This window comes from Mastigoproctus giganteus, chromosome 9 (assembly GCF_048544385.1).
Source record: "Mastigoproctus giganteus isolate SK-2022 chromosome 9, ASM4854438v1, whole genome shotgun sequence".
NCBI lineage: Eukaryota > Metazoa > Arthropoda > Arachnida > Uropygi > Thelyphonidae > Mastigoproctus > Mastigoproctus giganteus.
In genome coordinates this window covers 51,189,823-51,211,553 of record NC_143583.1, presented here as the reverse complement: position 1 = coordinate 51,211,553, position 21,731 = coordinate 51,189,823, and the positions used below count along the sequence as shown (strand labels likewise).

The 21,731-nt window shown below is 36.5% G+C and overlaps 1 protein-coding gene across 5 annotated transcripts in view; it reads right to left on the bottom strand.

Annotated features, from left to right (window-relative positions):
- The window catches only part of LOC150080216 (histone-lysine N-methyltransferase 2C-like), a 1,301,638-nt gene that overhangs the window by 1,002,895 nt on the left and 277,012 nt on the right, over positions 1-21,731 (bottom strand). For all 5 annotated transcript variants that reach the window (XM_090381514.1, XM_090381519.1, XM_090381517.1 and 2 more), the window contains exon 16: positions 8,446-8,573. In XM_090381514.1, coding sequence (XP_090237640.1) covers positions 8,446-8,573 — 128 coding nt within the window. The remainder of the gene's footprint in view (positions 1-8,445; positions 8,574-21,731) is intronic.

Below are 21,731 nucleotides of genomic sequence, written 5' to 3'. Positions count from 1 at the left end.
GAATACTTACTTTCCCGTTAGCAAAATAAAAATAAATTTATGCTAACATACACAGCTTAATTAATACATACTGTAATATGCACATACTAACTAATTGACTTTTTTTTTTTTTTTGTAAAATTTAAAACAGTAAAAATGATAAGCAATTAATAACAAAGAACACAATATGTGCATGTGAGATACAGAGTAATGAGTTTCTGAAAATTTATTTATGTTTTTTATATGATTGAATATTTCATTAAATGGGTTACTACCCATTTATGATTCATTACACTAACAGAAAAGACCAATAAATCAGAAACTGTAAATTGTTTTTATTGTTTTATGGTAGCGACCTCCAGAAATGTGCTTTAGAAAAATATCACGAAGACGATAACGGCTAGGGAGTCAATAGCAGGGACTCACAAAAAGGAATGGAAATGTTTAAAATTACATCTAACATAATAGCAGGGTTTTTCCCAGCACAAAAACTCAAAAATACCATGTTATGCGAGATTTCCCGCAATTATCAAACTGTGTTGAGCAAGGATTGCTGCAATTTATCAATTGTGTTAGAGGGAAACCGTGTTGTAGAAGTACAGTGTTATACGGGGGGTCGCCTATATTTATAGTAAATGCAATATTAACAACACTAGCTTCGATTTTAACATAACATAAAAAAAACAGACTGAACCCACAAACACAGCATATGTATACTATATATCCTCCCAAAATATAGCTCATAATTGAGATATTGCTGCATATGAGTTATTCTATTTTAAATAGCGATGAAAAATTAAGCTTAAAAATTAATTTATCAAATGAATATAACGAAAAACTGTTCAATTAAAAAATCAAATATTATTAAATAGAGAATATGAAAATTTCTTAGATTTCAAGAAAATGCATTTCCACAGAAACTAAAAATCTACTATATGATTTTTATGCAAGTACTCTGTTTTGGTTTACCTCTATATCAAATAACATCACTTTTCACACAAACTCATGAAATATGCAAAATGAGAGCAATTAATGTTTTTGTTTTCTTATAATGTATTCAGTAAACAATATTTTCTGCTAACATACAGGCTATGCATTTTAAAACACAACCGGATTTCCACTTCATAATATTTATTAAAATAACAACCAAATAGGTAAAACATAATGAAATAATTACTTAAATACAGTTCACAGAAGGTGATGGAAGTGCTCACCATTCTGCTGAATCAAGCATTCATTCATTTCACCATATTCTGTGCCACTCATTGAAGAGTGTTGATTTATTCTTGCAACAGACTCGGAGATATTCATTTTCAGTTGTTCTATGGTGTGAGGGTTGCATCATAAACGTCCTTTGAAATGGGTCCGTAGAAAGAAATGTGGTAGAGATATGTCAGGAGACTAGAGTGGCCATAAGCCCTGTGAAATCAAATGTTCTCCAAAAAATTCTCACAATAATTCCATGATCACACATGCAGTATGCAAGTGGCTCTGTCTTGCTAAAACCAGAAATACCTCTCATTGACCTAAAAAGTGATAAATTGCATTAAAATACAGCATTCTGATATTACAATGTCCTCAAAGAATATTTACCCATTAATACTGAATCGTGAGAGCACACTCCAAATGCCAATTTGAAATGAATGTAATGGATTTTCATGATATGCATGGGGATTGTCCGAAGTCCATAACTGATCATTCTGACTATTATGATCATTCTGACTATCATTCTGACATAGCTGCTTAGACGAAACCATGCTTCACTGAAAAAAAAGAAAAAGTTTTGTCTAACACTTGAATGTTGTTATGAACAGCCCTAAACCCATAACAGTAATGGGGCCTAGCAACATGATCAGCAGGCCACAATTCATGCATCACATAGATGTGATACATTCTGAAATGCAGAAAACATAGCTTTATGTTTTACCTAAAGACATGTTCTTTAGGTAGTCCTCAAGGCTTTCATAATTATTTAGAGGGGGACTGCCACAATCTGAGCCTCACATCTTCCAGCACATTGATTTGGTTTTAATGGGGGGTTTATTGCCACAAGGGCAACTAAGGCCAAATTGTGCCTGTTGCAGTAGTTCTGCAAACGAAATCTCTTTTTTTTTTTTTATTTTCAATCGTATCTCAAATAAGTTCATATAAATGAATTTCCTTTAAAAAATTAAATAGGTTGGACAGGTTTACATCATCACTGAGAATTTGGTTCATCTCTAATGAGTTATTTTGGGTTTAAACTGCTTTAAAATTTGTTAATCGTGCAGCATGGTTGTGTGGACACTCGAGGAAGATATGTTTCACTGTTAGTAGTGAGGAATAATGGCGACAGTGAGGAGATTCATCGCCTGTCAGCAAGTGAAAGTGAGTGATATGCGTATGCCTGATGCGTGTCCTTGCAAGAACCACCTCTTCTCGTCTGTTCACTTGCGAATTAGATTTCCAGTACTGTGGTATTTTCTTTATTTTGTAGAGCTTATTATGGGTTTGTTGCTGCCAGACTGATGTCCTTGGTCAATACATCCCTCCTTTATAGGGAGTTTGCAATCCATATATGGAATTGAGGCAAATGAAGATATAGGATTGACTGGAAATTTTGCTGGATTCCTGGGAATCCAGCAAAATTTCCAGTCAATCCTATGTATTGTATTCTGTATTATATACCGATATATACCGATGTATTGTATTCTGTTAGATTTATCAAGCGTGCTCTGATATCCTTCAAAATAGGATGAGAGTTGGGATATTTATGTTGTAAAGCAATTACTGCACTCAAAGAATCTGTATAGATTATTGTCTCTTGTTTAGACCTGTTGTTGATGCGTTCAATAGCCATTTTGATTGCATGGAGTTCTGCAGTGTAAATACAGCAACTAGGGAGAAGAGATACAGACATAACGCAAGTAGGAAGAACCATTGTAGCACACCTACACAGGTATTAGATTTAGATCCATCGGTATATATTTGCGGACAGTGTGTGTTTGCTGATGCATGAGCTGCATGTAGCTGTTGTATATTTTGATTGTCCAGGGCCAGCTTTCTCCACTTCCAAAAAAAAGTCATCACATACAGGTTTGAAAGTTGACCAAGGTGGCTCCATTTTTTCGGTGTCTGGTTGGATATTGTCTAGTGGTACACTCTAATTCTTCATTACATCCTTCAATCTGATTCCGGCAGGTTTATTTTCATTTGGTTTATTCCTGTATAAATTTACGAAAGACGGGTTAAAGAGGTAAGACTCGATAGGATGTGCAGGAAAACTCTGAAATTTGTCTGCGTATGTAAGTAGAAGCATCTGTCTCCGAATGGATAATTGAGGTTTGTGCACATCGATATATAGACTATGGACTAGCGATGTTCAGTAGGAACTTAGAGCTATTCTTAGGGCATTGTATTGAATAGTATTTAGGGACTGCAATGCTGATTTTCTAGCTATCATATACAGGTGCACCGTAGTCTAGTCTCGATCGAATTATGGTTTTATACAAATTCAGAAGGGAGTATCGGTCAGCACCCCATGACATCGCAGAGAGCACTCTGAGGATATTCATTTTCTTCTGGCAAACAGTTCGTACATTCTGTATGCGTTTTAGGAAGCTTAATTTTTTATCTAATATTAAACCTAAAAATCTAACATTGTCATTGACTGATATAACTTGCTTACTCAAATGCAAGTCAGGATCTGGGTGCATTTTCTGCTTCTTGAACAGTTTTCTGTGGTGACAGTCTGTAACCATTTTGTAACATCCATGTTTGTATTTTATTTATTGATAGTTGGAGCTTTCTTTCAATGGAGTACATATTTTGTGAATGACTGGATATAGTGAGGTCATCAGCATGAAGATATGTTTTTACCGAATTCAGGATGGATGTTGTTAGAGCATGTATTCTATCTGCGAATAGTGTGGCACTGAGGACTGACTTTTGTGGGATTCCTTCCTCCTGTATGGAGATTTTGGAGAGTGCAGTTCAATAATGGACCTGGAAGGTTCAATATTTGAGAAAGTTCTAAATTAATGAGGGTAAATGTCCTCATAGTTTTAGGGCATGTAGGTCACGAAGGATGCCATGACACCATGTGGTTTCAAGTTTCAAAGGCTTTCTCTATATCTAAGCTCACCATGACCAAATCTTCTTTCTTTATGAATGCATTTTGCACATTTGCCTCAGCCTTTATCATAAGGTCTACGGTAGATCTGTTTTTACGAAATCCAAACTGATCATTGTTCATAGTAGTTTGAGTTTCCAGATACCAGGTGAGGCGACTGTGTACAATTTTTTCCAGGGTAAAAGCAGCTGGTAAGCAGCTAGTAAGTGAGATTGGTCTATAATTATGCGGGTCTGATTGGTCTTTTCCTGGTTTTGGAATGGGTAGAACTACAGAATGTCGCCAGGATAGGAGAAAGTAATTTGCAACAAATATTTGGTTGAAAAATTTAGGACAGAGTAAAGAGTTCTCTCATTTAGATTCTTTAACATTAGGTAGTATATGCTGTCTGGACCAGGTGCATTATTGACTAATTTTTTTTAAAGATTCTTCTAATTTATACATGGTTAGTGGTTCATTATAAGAGAGGCCTGACTTCGTTCTGAAATTTATTTTATATTTTTCAGTTACTGATTTGGCTTTTTGGACAGTTGGATCATATGCGGTTGATGCAGAATGGTGAGCAAAAGATTACACGAGGATGTTGGCAATATCCTTGGGAAGGGTTATCTTTTGTCCTTTATAGATGATGATTGAGGAAGAAATTGATGGAAACTTTCCAGGAAGGCATCTTATTTTTAGCCAGATTAGTCCTGCACCTGTGTTTTTAGTAACAAATGAAGCAAAATGAATCCAAGATTCTTTTTTTAGCTTTTCGGCAGATGTAATGGGCATGGGCTTAAGGTTTCTTGTATATAATGAGATTGGCAGTGGTTGGATTCTTTCGAAACTGATTCCATGCCTTGTTCTTTTCTCTCTTAGCAGTATTAAATGCTGAATTCCACCAGTAGTTTTTGTGTTTGGATCCTTTATTTGAAGTTTGAGGAATGGCAATAGCAGCAGCTGCCAACATCCTGTCTGTAATGTGTTTAACAGCGTCATCTATGTGGTGATGCTGGATAATATCATCATCTAGCAATGCTGGATGCATATTTATTCCAGTTAGCTTTTGAGAATTTCCATTTAGTTCGACTGCTTACTGGAAAGTTTCTCCTTGTGCAGAGTTTACAGATTATAGCAAAATGGTCACTATTTAATGGGTTGTCTAAAACTATCCAATTGATATCGAAGAATAATATAGGTGAGCATATTGACAGATCTACAGCAGAGGTTGAGCCAGTCGGAAAATGGAAATAAGTGTGACAGTCTGTATTAAGCAGTGTGAGATTATGTTTCATACGAAAATCCTCCATTATGCATCCCCAGTTGTCTATCTGTAAAGATCCCCATAACTGGTGATGGGCATTAAAATCACCCAACACACAGAAAGGAGAGGGTAGTTGTGTGATGAGATCATCTAGATCAGTTTAGTGAATAGATCATATTCGGTGAGATATATATTGATACTAGAGTAAGCGTTATTCCAAGAGCAAGGCGTACTGCAACTACTTCTAAAGTGCTTTGTAGAGGAATATGTCTGGAAGGGATTTTATTGTCAATCAATATAGCCACACAACCATGTGAACTATGGGTAGTGATCCTGTCGTGCCTGTACAGGGTATAGTTTTTATACTGAAAGTGTCACTTGAGGAGAGAGATTTGTTTCTTGTAGACAGATGTCTACTGGATGATGTTGATTTATCAAATTGTGACTATCTTCAATGTTGCTACGGAGACCTCTACAATTCCATTGAATCAACTGATCCATTATTTATCTTTTGAAGTAGAAGGTGATTCTGACTGCTTTTTTAGAGGTGATCTGTTTATAGCATTCCGATTTTATTTTCTCAGAAAAGTGGGTCGTGGGGTATCCATGTCTTCCTCAGCATGTATTTCTAAGACTCTTTCATTATTGTTAGTGGTGTCATCGATTTCCATATCTGCAGTTAGAATCTTTTATGGTTTTCGATTTCGCAGACTCTCAGTACCTGAACGTCATGGAGTAATCATTGGTAGTATGGTGACTGGAGTATTATTTGCTTGGTCTTTTACACGTTCTTTAGGGAACTCCTGAGGACTCACTAGAACAGCTGGAGCCCAGTCGGAAATGGATGTAGTTGGTGGTATGGACACTTCAGTTTGAGTTCCTTCAGATTTACATTTCTGTGTTGCAGCTGCATATGAGAGTTTTACTTTTACTTTATGAGAGTTTTGGTATTGTGGGTAAAACTTGTTTCCGTGCTTCTTGGTAAGTCACTTTGTTTTCTATTTTGTACTTTTGTATCTTCTTTCCTGTTTTCCAGGTTTCACAGACTTTTGAGTAAGCTGGATGGCTACCCTTACAAGTTGAACATACTGGTGTTTGTGCTGTGCACTCTTTCTGGGTGTGTTCTTTGGATCTGCAGTTGGAGCACACTGAAACCCCCTCTACACACTGTTTGAGCATGGCCAAATTTTTGGCACTTTGAGAGGATTAGGAATATAAGGTCGGATATGGCAGTTCAGATATCCAGCCTTAACTGTAGCTGGCAGGGTTGGTGTTGAAAAGGTCAATATAACACTACGTGTCAGAACCAGTTCACTGTATTTCTTGATTTTAATTCTCTTTGCCTGCAAATTTTCGGTCTTGTAGCTCTTGGACTAATTCCTGCAAAGGTTGATATTTTGAGTAAGGCTTCAGAGTGCCTACTATTCATGGTCTCTATAAGTATATCTCATAAGCGGAGTGTTTTCACCATTTTAGGTGGTCCGGCAGCATTCTCAAGACATTTCTGGATGAGATGGAGAAAGTGCACCTATTGGTTGACTTGTTTGGGAATGTATTATAAGGAATAGCGGTGATTCCTTTTTGATCCTTCTGTTCTTTGTCTCTTGGGATGGGAAGTGTCAAAATCGGTTTCATCTGTCCTTGAACAAGTTGAGCCATGAGACTCAACATATGGATAACGGTCTTCGTGATCCATGTTAGCTCCTTTTAGCCTTTAGCAGAGAACCTTTTCTGCCAAAGTTACTGGCCCCGCCACGGGAAGGCAGGAGCAGTGCTGCTAGAGTGACCAAGCGGTATATAAGTTAGTAAGTTAATTTAAAAGGAAAAATAGGGAAAAAAATGTGTTTCTGCTTTTTTACAATTCATAAGACTAAGATGTCTATTAATTAATAGGAAAGTAAAAGAACTTTTCAAACTGAAACAAAACTATATCTTTTTGAAAATGCTGTAGAAATCACTCAGAGAACCGCTTGATCACTATAACGCTTGGCACCCGGGGGCCCCACCCAGCACATTGTCATTTAGGACAATGCACATGTGATTATGTTTTGGATCACACACACACACAGACCCTGTTGCTTCAAACCTTCTAACAAGGCAGTAAATTGTGGTTTTGTTTGGCACCTGCTCTTCTGGAAACATTTGTTGGAAAGCTTCTTGGCATAATGCACATGAATTCTCATCAAAATAATGTCTCACTAAGAAAACTGTTTGTTCAAGAGTCAGAACATCTTTCTTGATCAAAAATTTGTGTTTTTCTCTGGTACAATACACCAACACACACCACATCAGTTTTCCATGTTTCCAACAGCCCATTTCCTTAAAGTTATGTCTCACTGGTTAAATTCAATCAGCTTCCTCTACTGATAACCAGTAAAATCTCACAATGCAACGTATGGAAACTGACAATTATGGGTTGCATTTTAAAATAAAACCCTGTATAACAATGATCAAGGCATGAAAAGCTCAGGGACTGAACTAATATTTGGAAAATGGATCTCCTTCAATGGCTATTTGGATGGATGTCCTTTAAAGTAGTCTCCTTTACAGTGTATACATCAATTCCAAATTCCTGCAATTTCTGAAAGCATTAGCAACAGGCTTCTTTTGGAATTCCAGCACGTTTCAAAAAGGCTTTAAGCTCTTGAAATGAAGGAAAAAAAAAAAAAAAACATGGAGTTAAATCCAGTGAATATGGCATATGGGGGACTACAGTGATGGGTGCTTTGCAAAAAATCCTTCGATGGAAAGTGCCACATGTGCAAGGGTCATCATAATGCAAGTGCCAATTCCCTGAAACCCACTTTTCTGGCTGTTTTTAATAAACAGCATCACACAACTGAGATAGAACAGTTTAACTCAGAAAAAATTCAGACAAAAAAAGGACAAAAACAAAAAAAAAAGTTAAGCATGATCAAATTTCACAAGTATTCCCACCCCACCACTCATTGAATTGGGGGGTGGGGTGGGAATACTTGTGAAAACTCAGCAAAGCATTTCTTTATTTTTATAGTTGCCAGTAATTTTTATTTATTTATTAATTTTTTTTAATTAAAAAAAAAATAAGGGATTCTCTTCACTTTTTTATTCAAATAAAATTTGAACATACCTTATCAAATAAAGGTTCTCTTTCATAGATGTCAATATTTGAAGACGAATCTTCATTAGCAGATGCAAATGAATCTGTAGCAATAACTGTGCCACAGTCAGGTCCAAAAGATTCTTCTTTGCCCTTTCCTTAAAAAAATGAAATTAAAAAAACATATACATAAAAACATAAAAACAAAGTACATATAAAATAAAAATTAAGACAAATAATTAGTGAACTAAAGCAAATAAATATCTGTGCAGAACTCATAGCCATCTTTCCATGTGGGTTTATCTCCCACATGTCTCCAAGACTGTCCCCAACCCTAGTTGGGCACCAAAAGTAGTTGAAAATTAAGTGGGCTAGGTAGCCTAGTGATCAACATAAGGGATAAGTGTTTTGAAGGCCAATTAACCAAGAAATTTTAGAGTATAAATTATGATTCATAAAAACTAGTTGAAGAATTGGGACACAATGAAATCACTAGCACATCTAAGAATTTGCTGTGGCTTTAACATATTTTCTGTGTGGGATTCAATATAGTGGCAAACAAACTAGTATTATAGAAAAAAATATATATATTCATGTTGAAGGTTCTCAATTAAACTGAGGCATACCTGATTTTTATAGATGCCCTAAAAACAAGTTTTAATGTCTTATTTTAATATTATTATTAGAAATAATACCTCACTGGAAATTTTTCAAAAAATGCATAGGCATCAACAAAGTAATGACCTCTTTACACACGAAGTATCAAACATTAATTATAAAAAAGGAGACCCTCAAAGGGTCTTCCTAATAATAATAATACCTAATAAAGGAAATGGTTAGAAGACAAAGCAAAGCAGTGCGAAGAGGCAAATAAATGTTGTCTCTAAAACAACTTACTGGGTTTATAAAGGAACTCTCTAAAACATACATCCCAAAAACACTGATGATGAAAAATAAAAATAATATAAAAACAAGGAACACGTAAGAAACTGAAAAAATATGGAAAGAATATTACCAAACGCTGTTCAAAGGGGAAGGCAAAAACGTTCTTGCCTTAGATAACAGAAGAGATAAAGCACCTCGATAAAAAGAAGTTCTGAAAGCAATTAGCCAAATGAAGGATGACAAGGCACACGGAAATCATGGTATCCAAGCAGAACTATGGAAATTTGGAGGCGATGCAATTTAAAACACCTCGCACAATTATTTAATCTAATTTTATTTACACGTGATATACCAGTAGACTGGAAAAGTGGAATAAAAAAAATAGTACCTATACATAAAAACAGGAGATAAGGAAAATTGTCAGAATTATAGACCCATTACCCTTTTAAACAAAATATATAAAATATTTATAAGAATCTTACAAAATAGGATACTTAAACATGTGAAGAAACAATAGTGGAAGAACAAGCAGGATTTAGAAAAGACAGATCAACAACAGACCAAATATTCACACTAAACATCATTGCAGAAAACTATTGGAATAAGAAGAAACCTCTTTATCTGTGCTTCATCGATTTCAAACAAGCATTTGACTCTGTAAACAGAGAAAATTCAATAAAGCAACTACAAAAACTCCCACTTGATCATGAAATAATCATGTTTGTAAACAATTTCTACAAAAATACAAGAGCAATAGTAAAATTCAACAACCTTAAAACAGAGAAAGGAGTCAAAGCAGGGATGCCCTTTATCTCCATATCTATTTAATATCTACGTAGAAGAATTAATGAAATCAATTAAAGAAAAAAAGAGGCACAATAATAAATGGAAAATAATATAAACCACATGAAATATGCAGACGATATTGTGATTTTAACAGAAACCAAAGAACAACTAAAAGAAATATTAACAAACATTGATAATCATCATCATCAGCCATTTTCAATCCACTGCAGGATGAAGGCCTCTCCAGCAACTTTCCAGATCCTTCTGTTTTGAGCACTGGCAATCCATATACTACCTACAAACTCATGAATTTCATCTATCCATCTCTGCCTTTGTCTTCCAGGTTTTCTTCTAGCTCCTCTTGGGTACCATCCTGTTATTTTCTTAGTCCGTCTGTCATCATGTGTTCAAGCAATGTGTCCTACCCAAGACCATTTTAGTTCTTTAGTTTTGATAAGAATGTCCATTACTTGAGTTTGCTACCTAATCCATGTTTCTCTTCTTATTTCACAGTCTGATTCCCAATATAATTCATTCCATTCTTCACTGTGTAGTTCTCAGCTTCTCTTCCATTCTTTTGGTGAGTGCCCAAGTTTCGCTTCCATAAGTCATGGTGGGGAGTATACATTGATTCATTATTTTACATTTCAGACAAACTGGGTTATGTTATTTGTTTTTTTTTTTTTTTTTTTTTTTTTTTAGGAGCATTAGCAACTAAGGCCATATTGCTCCGGAATAGTGGTGGTCATTCCCTGACCTTTCCGTATTTGGTGGTGACGGGCTCGAACCCTGGTCTAATCAAGAAGCGTGTGCTACGCACTGCTACTCCTTCCCACCTGGCTACGGAGGCGCCGTGACAAACTGGGATATTGCTTTTCAGTATATGACTATATTTCCTGAATGCTATCCATCCAAAATGTATTCTTCTCTTGACTTCCAACCATTTATCATTATTATAGCTAATAACTTACCCCAGTTAAGTATATGACTCCACCTTTTCAATTACAGCTCCTTCAATCATTATTTCCCTTTCTGTGGCATACTTGTTCATCATTACTTTTGTTTTAGCCATATTCATCTTTAGTCCAAAATCCTTACTAACTGTGCATAACTGATTAAGATTTTCCTCTAATTCTTTGGGATTGTGGCTTCCACAATGTCATCTGCAAATTCTAAATGGTTTAGGTACTCTCCGTTCACACTGACTCCTTTCTGCAACAAGTCTAATCTTCTGAAAGCTTCCTCAAGGGTAGCAGTAAACAGCTTCGGAGATATCGTGTCTTCTTGTCGAACTCCTTTCTCGATTTTAAATTTCCTACTCTCTTTGTCTAGTCTAATAAAGAAGGCAGCATTCTCATATATTTTCTTCAAAATCATAATATGTGGGGTGTCTATGCCTTTGTCTTTCCAGTGCCCGAAACATTGCCTTATGGAGTCAAATGGCCTTTTCATAATCCACAAATGCCAGGCATAATGGTCTTTTATATTCATTTGCTTTCTTCATTAGCCATGATATTACGTGATGGTGATCCATAGTTGAGAATCCTGTCCTAAAGCTACCTTGATATTCTGGTTGATTCTCATCAAGTATTCTTTCTTATTTGTTAGTAATGACCCTTGTGAACAACTTTTAGATGTGGAATAACAAGCTAATTGGTCTATAATTTCCAATTTATTTCCTTTCTTATGTAGCAAAACTATGATTGCATTATTCCACTGATTCGGCGTCACACCTTTTCTAATGCACTTTGTGAAGAGCCTTGCCAGTTTTTGTGTTGTCTCTTCCTCCCAATTTTAACAACTCTACAGTAACTTCAACTTCCCCCGGGGTTTTTTGATTCTTCATTTTCTTCAATGCATGTTCTACCTCATCAGGAAGAATATCGGGTATGTCGTATGTGTTGCTAATTTGCAATCCATCTTCCCCACTGCTGGCATCATTCAATCGCTCCTTGTATAATTCTCTATAGTAGTCTTCTGCTATTTGAATTATGCCTTCTCTGCTGTTTATAAGTACACCATCGCTGTTCTTCAGTTTCAGCATCATTTGTCTTTCTGTATTACTGCTCATGGCTGCTGATTTAAATCCTTTGTTTTCCCTTAATGCTTGTTCTACTTTTCTTTTGTTAAATCTTCTTATGCCCTCTCTGAGTCTCTTTGTAATGGCTTTGCATAACTCAGTATACTCAATTTTTTCCTTGTCAGTGTTTATCTTGCTCTTCATTTTTTGCCCTCGGTTCCTCATAACAAGTGTTTCTTGTTAAGATGAACCGAACATTGGAAATGGTACATTGATAAAGTTCAGTTTATCATAACAAGGATAAACATTGATAAAGCATTTGTTATTTGGTTTTTAGGAGCATTAGCAACTAAGGCCATATTGCTCTGGGATATGCGGTGGTCATTCCCTGACCTTTCCGCATCCTCTGTATTTGGTGGTGACGGGCTCGAACCCCGGTCTAATCAAGAAGCGTGTGCTACGCACTGCTGCTCATTCCCACTTGGCTACGGAGGCGCCGACTGATAAAGGATAAACATGGATAAACTTTATCAATGTTCGGATAAACATTGATAAAGCAAGCAACAATTATGGAATTAATATTAATATAAATAAAACCAAAGTAATGCAAATTGGAAAAAAACATAGAAAACATAAACATCCAAAATCAACAAATAGAACAAGTACAAAAATTTGTATACCTGGGCTCTCTAATAACCAGAAACCTAAGTAATGTTGTTATTGTTATTTGGTTTTTAAGAGCATTAGCAACTAAAGCCATATTGCTCCGGGGATATGTGGTGGTCATTCCCTGACCTTTCCGCATCCTCTGTATTTGGTGGTGACGGGCTCGAACCCCGGTCTAATCAAGAAGCGTGTGCTACGCACTGCTGCTCATTCCCACTTGGCTACGGAGGCGCCGACTGATAAAGGATAAACATGGATAAACTTTATCAATGTTCGGATAAACATTGATAAAGCAAGCAACAATTATGGAATTAATATTAATATAAATAAAACCAAAGTAATGCAAATTGGAAAAAAACATAGAAAACATAAACATCCAAAATCAACAAATAGAACAAGTACAAAAATTTGTATACCTGGGCTCTCTAATAACCAGAAACCTAAGTAATGTTGTTATTGTTATTTGGTTTTTAAGAGCATTAGCAACTAAAGCCATATTGCTCCGGGGATATGTGGTGGTCATTCCCTGACCTTTCCGCATCCTCTGTATTTGGTGGTGACGGGCTTGAACCCCTGTCTTATCAAGAAGCGTGTGCTACGCACTGCTGCTCCTTCCCACCTGGCTATGGAGGTGCCACTCTAGTGATGCTCTCATAATTAGCTTCAATGCACTCAATTGCTACCTACCTTAAGATCATAGGCTATATGCTATCAAACCCAGGAGCCTTATTGGCCCTTAGGCTCGAAAGTTTTTTCATTAAATTAACATGTGAAATTTCAACATCATTAATTACATTGTTTTCAACTTCACTCCCATAATTTCTCATTGTACTAAAGGGTTTTTCTTCTGTAAATATCAATGTTGAGTTCATCTGCAACTTCAAATACTATCCCACATCCATTACACAAGGGTCCGATCTAGTTTGTCTTTCTCTTCTTTGCATATAAATGCAAAGACAAGGTTTTACAAAGAATAGATCTGGCAAATAGAGCCTCTCCTCTGCTCTCTTTGCCAGCGATTTCTCATAATCTGCTTTTCCAGCCTAACCTTTTCTGTAGCACTATTACACATCAATTCATAGATGTTACAGGCTTCAGTACTTTTTATTGCTTTGTATCTTTTCCATGCCATCTTTTTCTGCTCAAGTAATCTGGCGACTTCATTATTCATCCAACTTGGAATCTTCCTCGTGGAGTATTTTTTTTAATGGTATATAAGCATTCAAGGCTTCTGTGATTACTGTTTTAAAGGTATACCGTAATTCAATTGTATTTGCTCTCTGTGAGATATCTATCTAGTTAATAGTAGCATCTTAAGCTGTCGTAATTTCCTTTCCTGAAATTATAACCCATTCCTTTGCCTTTAACTACTGCTACTTCTCTCTTCATCGTCCACCATAGAACTCCGTGATCACTTCATGGTACTGGTTCCTGTACTGTCAGCCCTATTATGTCATCTGGTTCATGGGTGATGATGATGTCTAGAGTATTCTTTTTCCCTAGTACTTTCCATGACATGTTGATACAAATAGCAATCATCTAGCTGATTTAAAAATTTAGTCACCCATGTAGAGTTTCCTTCTCATTTGCTCCAATCAATTAGAGGCAAATTAAAATCACCCATAATAAGACATTCACACCTACTTGCCCATTCCATTTGCATGCAGAGGCTCTCATCATAATCTTTACAATCACCTGGTCTGTAGATTACTCCCACTCTCATTATACCTTTGCATCCAACTATCTTACACCATGCAAAACGTCTGAAGCCGGGAAAGCTTTCATTGCCCACAGGCTGCTTTTGTTAAGAAGTATGACCCCACCACCTCTTCTATCTTCCCTATCCTTCCTAAATACATTATACATACCATACTGAAACTCATCATCTCGGGGTGGGGGGGGCACCACGTTTCTTTAATCCCTATTATGTCAGTGTTACTTGTCCTAACCAAGTTTGAATTCACTCATTTTATTGACCACACTTCTGATGTTACTGTATAAACAATTAAGACTTACTGTTCTCATATAGTTAACTACCCTGACACACCCCTTAGTTATTTGAGCTTGCTTCCCTACCATTAGTTGCCTGCTCATTTGAAACGTTTCTGCCCTCAAAATCTTGCTAATATGTTAATAACAGGGTTGTTAATAACAGTAATGACAGTATGCTGCTGCAACAGGATCTGGAAAAGTTGGGTAGATGGGCTGAGAAGTGGCAACTGAAGTTTAACATTGACAACTGCAAAAGTACTGCATATGGGTAGCAGTAACCTCAGAGAAATCTACCAACTGGGTGGAGTTAAACTCAGGGTAGTGGAGAATGAAAGAGACCTTGTGGTAATTCTGCATTCGGATATGAAGTTTTCTGAGAAGTGCAGAGAGGCTGCCAGAGTAGGTCATAGGGTCTTGTCAATGATATACAAGAATTTTGCGAGCAGGGAAAAAGAGGTGATTATCCCCTTATATAAGGCAATGCTCAGGCCACACCTTGAGTACTGGATACAGGTCTGGAAGCCTCATTTTAGGAAGATGTAGAGTTGCCAGAAAGAGTACAGAGAAGGGCAACAACAAGACCGGTGAAGGGAATAAACAGGTGTTCTGCAAATTGCAGCTTCTGGAGACTAGGCACCTGTGAGGCGATCTCATTGAGGTATGATTCAATAAGGCTTTGAATGGATTGAGCAGACTCAATGCTGAAGGGTTTCTTCCTCTTGCTCAGATTACAAACCTGAGGGGGCACAGATTCAAACTGAGGAAAGACAGTTGTAGAATAGATGTGTGGAAGTTTGCCTTTAGCCAGCAAGTAATTGATTGCTGGAACAAACTTCCAGTTGATACCTTTAATAAATTCAAGGCAGAACTAGACAAATATTTGGAATGAATGGATCAGTAAAATGGGAAGGGTTTTTTTTTTTTTTTTTTTTTTTTTTGTCTGATGCTGTAGAAGCTTGCTTTCTTGCATCATGTGCCTCTACTAATGCTAATGCTCTGTTGCGGTAGGTAACAACCAAGAACTCTTGAGGTACGTGAAAGTGTTACTTTGATCAATATTATCAGAGAAACGTGTATCTATATTATGCTTGTCCCCCCCAAACTAGAAGTTTCCTTGAACCTTTAAGGTATCTTCAATAATGCTGGCAAAAACTCTTATGTCACCGTTGTTTAAATATATCCCGTCACTACAAAACAGATTCTTTCTACTACAAGTGCGGGCCAAGCTGATAGAAATTTTCCCCAAAAGTCTTGCAGAGTCCTTCAAGTCTTGAGTTAATCCACAAAGCTTTCAAGCATATAATCCCTTCTGGGCAGAATTGCAGACACACAGACATTGTGATCTAACCAGCGGCATTTCTTCAGCATGGTCCTATATTTGTCTAACAAATCGTCAGATCGTGTATGCTTAATGTCATTAGTCCCCACATGAATAATAATATTCTCTTTACCCCCCTTAAAATCTGAAAATCTGTTGGTAACATCATTAACAGTTGCTCCAAGCAGACATACTCTGGTTCTAGCCCACCTATCCTTATTACAAAAAATATTTCCCAATTCTCTGACAATGGAGTCTCCTAATAGAACTAAGTCCTTTTAACCAGAGTCGTCTGCACTTGGTTATTTTGTTCTGGGGCCCGAATCAGGAGTGCATCGCTTTGTAGGTTGCTAGAGTCTTGAGTCCCTGATGAGCTCCCAGTTACATTATTCTTGAGGGCAACCACCCATTTTTTTTTCAGTGACTCATTGTTCGAGCATTGCAATAAATTTTAACTTAAGATTGGTGCACTCCTCCAAGTGAATTAGGATTATCCAATGGGTCGACCTTGGAATACATGCCACAGGTTCTGAAAAGGATAAAATCGTGACTCACCAGGAAACCAGCATCAGCCATTTCCGTATGAGTCGTGGTCCCGTCTGACAAAATGTTCAAGGCAGATCTTGTAATAACCATTGTAAAATTTACTAATTATTAATAAAAGAAACTTTCAAAATATTATATTTATAATATTAACAATATTAAAAAAAACCAAACTATTACAGGAAAAAAACTTATCAAAATAAACTTGATAACATACTAGATAACCTTTGAAATCCTGCTCTACTTCCCTAATCCTACTCTAATCCCCTCTTATCTATACTTTGCTGTTACTATAAAGAGCTCCAATAGGCATGTCTGCTCGCCATGAATGCCAAAAATGCATACAGTTTTTATATGCTTCAACTAATCTATATATGGTAATTTGTTGGTGTTGTACCGTTTGGTTATTTGGCTGCCTGCGCTCTCTCTCTCTCTCATTACCTGTGACAGCAGGGTGCCCTGGAATCTAGCAAAACCTCACTGAATGATTTTTATTCTGCAAGTGGTTTAAAAAAGTAAAGTATTTATTTTATGATAAGGGTTGTGATATTGAAAATTTATCGTCCGATGCAGACAACTGCACTCATGGAATCAGTGTATAATAATACACTGCTAACATTGTGGAAAGTGTTAATATTTTCTAAGGCAATTTTTGCATATAATTCTGCAGCATAATTGCTACATTCAACTGATAGTGAAATGGAGACTGTAAAAGAAGAAAAGACAGCAGCACCAGCAGCAGAGTGTTTTTAAACAATGGCCTATATATAGTTAACACTTTCATCTGCCAAGGATTTCTTTCCCAATTGTTGATAATAGGTATCACGGTAAGGGAGACTCACAGACCAAGTACATCAGTCGCTTGAAAGTTTTTTAGTCTAATACCAGTAGGTCTATTTCAGTCAGTTAGCTGCTATAGAATGCTGTCCATTCTTGGGTTAAAAGTAACAGTAGAACGGGATGGGCTGGAAGGTTTTGAAGTTTGGCTGCATAATTGAGGAGCAGCATTTTCCTTCTAAGGTGAAGTGGCGGCTCATATGCCTCTACATAAAGACTCTGGACAGGGAACATTCTAAATTCCCCTGGAGCAATGCAAAGGGCACTGTGTTGAACAGTGTTAAGTCTGGCCAGAGTGCTTTTTGATGCAGAGTCAGACAACAGCGCCACAATCTAGACATGATATAGATGTAAAAAAATATCTGTTAGCATCCCACATCACGGCAAAAATGGACCTGAGCATGTGAAGTTTCTTCACACAGTTTGATAAGTTATACGTGAAACAAAATTGAGTTTGGTGTCCAACATTAAACTTAGGAAATGAAGATTACTGGTGAATGGGATCAGATGGTTCTTTAACCCGATTTCCGATTCTAGATGCAGCTTGCATTTTTGCAGAAGTGAACTGCAATTGTTTTTTTTTTTGTTCTGATAAACGACATCCATTCTGCAGTGTCCACATCTCTAACTTACTGATGGAACGTCGTAGTTGCCTTTCAATGGTACGAATATTTTGTTGTTGTTATTTGGTTTTTAGGAGCATTAGCAACTAAGGCCATATTGCTCATATGCCCAAGACCATTTTAGTTCTTTAGTTTTGATAAGAATGTCCTTTACTTGAGTTTGCTGCCTAATCCATGTGTTTCTCTTCTTATCTAACAGTCTGATTACCAATATAATTCATTCCATTCTTTGCTGTGTAGTTCTCAGCTTCTCTTCCATTCTTTTGTTGAGTGCACGTTTCACTTCAACAAGTCATCGTGGGGAGTATACATTGGTTCATTATTTTGGGATATTGCTCCTCAGTATGTGACTATATTTCCTGAATGCTATCCTTCCAAAATTTATTCTTCTCTTGACTTCCAGTCATTTATCACATTTATCCACAAATGCCAGGCATAATATTACAGCTAATGACTTGTCCCAGATAAGTATATGAATCCACCTTTTCAACTACTGCTCCTTCAATGAGGGGAGTATACATTGGTTCATTATTTTGGGATATTGCTCCTCAGTATGTGACTATATTTCCTGAATGCTATCCTTCCAAAATTTATTCTTCTCTTGACTTCCAGTCATTTATCACATTTATCCACAAATGCCAGGCATAATATTACAGCTAATGACTTGTCCCAGATAAGTATATGAATCCACCTTTTCAACTACTGCTCCTTCAATGATTATATCCCTTTCTGTGGCCTAATTGTTCATCATTACTTTTGTTTTAGCCATATTCATCTTTAGTCCAAAATCCTTACTAACTGTGCATAACTGATTGAGATTTTCCTCTAATTCTTTGGGATCATGGCTTATGACCACAATGTCATTTGCAAATCGTAAATGGTTTAGGTACTCTCCATTCACATTGACTCCTTTCTGTGACCAGTCTAATCTTCTGAAAGCTTCCTCAAGGGCATCAGTAAACAACTTCGGAGATATTGTGTCTCCTTGTCAAACTCCTTTCTCAATTTTAAATTTGCTACTGTCTTTGTCTAGTCTAATAAAGGAGGTAGAGTTCTCATATATTTTCTTCAAAATCATAATATATGGGGTATCCATGTGCCGAAAACATTGCCTTATGCTGTATGGAGTCAAATGCCTTTTCATAATCCACTAATGCCAGGCATAATAGTTTTTTATATTCATTTGCTTTCTCCATTAGTTGTGATATTACATGAAGGTGATCCATAGTTGAGAACCCTGTCCTAAAGCTACCTTGATCTTTTGGTTGATTCTCATCAAGTATCCTTTCTAATCTGTTAGTAATGACCCTTGTGAACAACTTTTAGATGTGGAATAACAAGCTAATTGGTCTATAATTTCCAATTTATTTCCTTTCTTATGTAGCAAAACTATGATTGCATTATTCCACTCCTTAGGTGTCACACTTTTCTAATGCATTTTGTGAAGAGTCTTGCCAGTTTTTGTGTCATGTCTCTTCCTCCCAATTTCAACAACTTTGCAGTAACTTCATCTTCCCCCTGGGCTTTCTGATTCTTCATTTTCCTCAACACACGTTCTACCTCATCAGAAAGAATATCGAGTGTGTCGTATGTGTAAATCCATCTTCTCCACTGCTGGCATCAGTGGAGAAGATGTATGTATAACGCTCCTTGTATAATTTTCCTATAGCAGTGGCATGCAATCTTATTTCGCTCGTGACTCGCTTTATTAAATTCATTAAAGAGGCTTCCGGAGTCAGGAATTCGATAAAAATTAATTTTTGATGCAACTAACCACTGACTCAAAACTGCATATATAACTTTATTTACAATAAAACACTATAAAATAAAATAAATTCTTGAAAACTGCATTATAATATAATTAAAGCAAAAACTAAAATAGAGTAAAATAAAAGAAAAGTGTATATTACGATAATATGAAATCACTGATTAAAAATTTTAAATTTAAAGACTGAGATCACTTAACACCACTATACAATAGCTTTCAGCAGCAACAGCTGCCTTCATCAGCTGAGATGGTTACGGGTTATCCATAATATATATATATATATATATATATATATATATACACACACACACACACACACCTACCTATAATTATACATATATTTGAATAACATTTAAATATAGTTGCAAATGGAATCTTTCATAATAAAAATAAAACGTGTACAGCATACATATGAAAGACTGTTTCCAACTATATTTAAACGTTAATTATTCAAATTTAAACATATAATTATTCAATTCTATGTATAATTATATCACATGATAGTAGTGGGCGAATTGCTAAGCTGCACCTGTGCTGCCATCCATAGTTCATTATTCGTCTATATAAACTGGTTAAGATTACTTTCGTCAGTTGTGTGACTTTGCACTGGAGTGCTCGTAGCTGTTCTATTTTTTAATTCTCTCTGCATCAGGACCACCGCTGTTCAAATCTTCTGCATTGGTGGTTTGATCTGAGTATCGGGTGGCAGACTGATCTTTCGATCGATTCTCCTTTGCGGCAATTTGTCTAGCGTTCGAAACGCAACGATTCCCTGACCATTATTGGCCTTGTGGTCCTCTGTGGAGATGGGGCATAATGGTCAGTCTATTTTTGGTTTATTTTGGTTTTGTTTTATTGTAGTGGTTTACATCTCTGTTGGTGATATTTCACAAATTTGGACCTGGTGCCCGTCAGAGGGGGCACCGTTAAATTTCTATTTAATTGGCTTTTAAAACTCAATGAATTATTATTCGTACATTTAGATTTTCTAAATTATTTTAAGGAGTTTCTGCTGCAATATTTTTTGTTGTGGTTAAGTTTCTGGAGTTTTGATTTCATTTCAAAACAGATTTAATTTCGAATTTTTTCGCTCTTGTCTTGCCATACTGCTGGCATTATTTTATTTTTATCCTTATTCTAATTTATTTGTATGGTTATATATACCTACATATATCCCAGCAGGTCCATGACATCCACTAAGACACATGTCCACTAACTTCCCTTACACGGGAACTGGAAATGACTCGGGTCATATCGCTCATCCCTACCTAAAATGAGGGACTCAAAAAGTGGATGAATGCGGCAGCCCTTATCCCGATTAATACTATAGTTCTGGACAAACTTATCCGTAAACATTCTAGCCACTTCCGGTTCCAGAAACCACTAGTTCTGTCAACAATCAATGCTCCATTGTGTGATCGCCTAAGTGAACATGATAGAGCCATCAAGACGGCTAATTATGGAAGCTCAGCCATAGCCGAACATGCTCGGGAAACAGGTCACGATATTTCAGCCAGAGGAACGCTTTGCTTCTCCCACATAACAGAAAGAAAGAGACGAATGATGAAATCCAGCTTAGGACCCTGGGTGTGCCAAGGATCCTGAGCTGGATATCATCATTCTTTTCTTGGTGATTCCTTTCTACATCTCTCTCTCTCTCTCTCTCTCTCTCTCTCTCTCTCTCTCTCTCTCTCTCTCTCTCTCTCTCGGTAACTCAGGAATTTTTTTTGGCTGGTGAAGCATAAGCCTCAGGCTTCCTTGCACCATAGGGCTAATAATAAAAATATTAATAAAACTCCAGAAACTTAACCACAACAGAATACAGCAAAAACAACAAATCAAATTCTTATCCTTAAATTAAGATTACAAAACAATAAA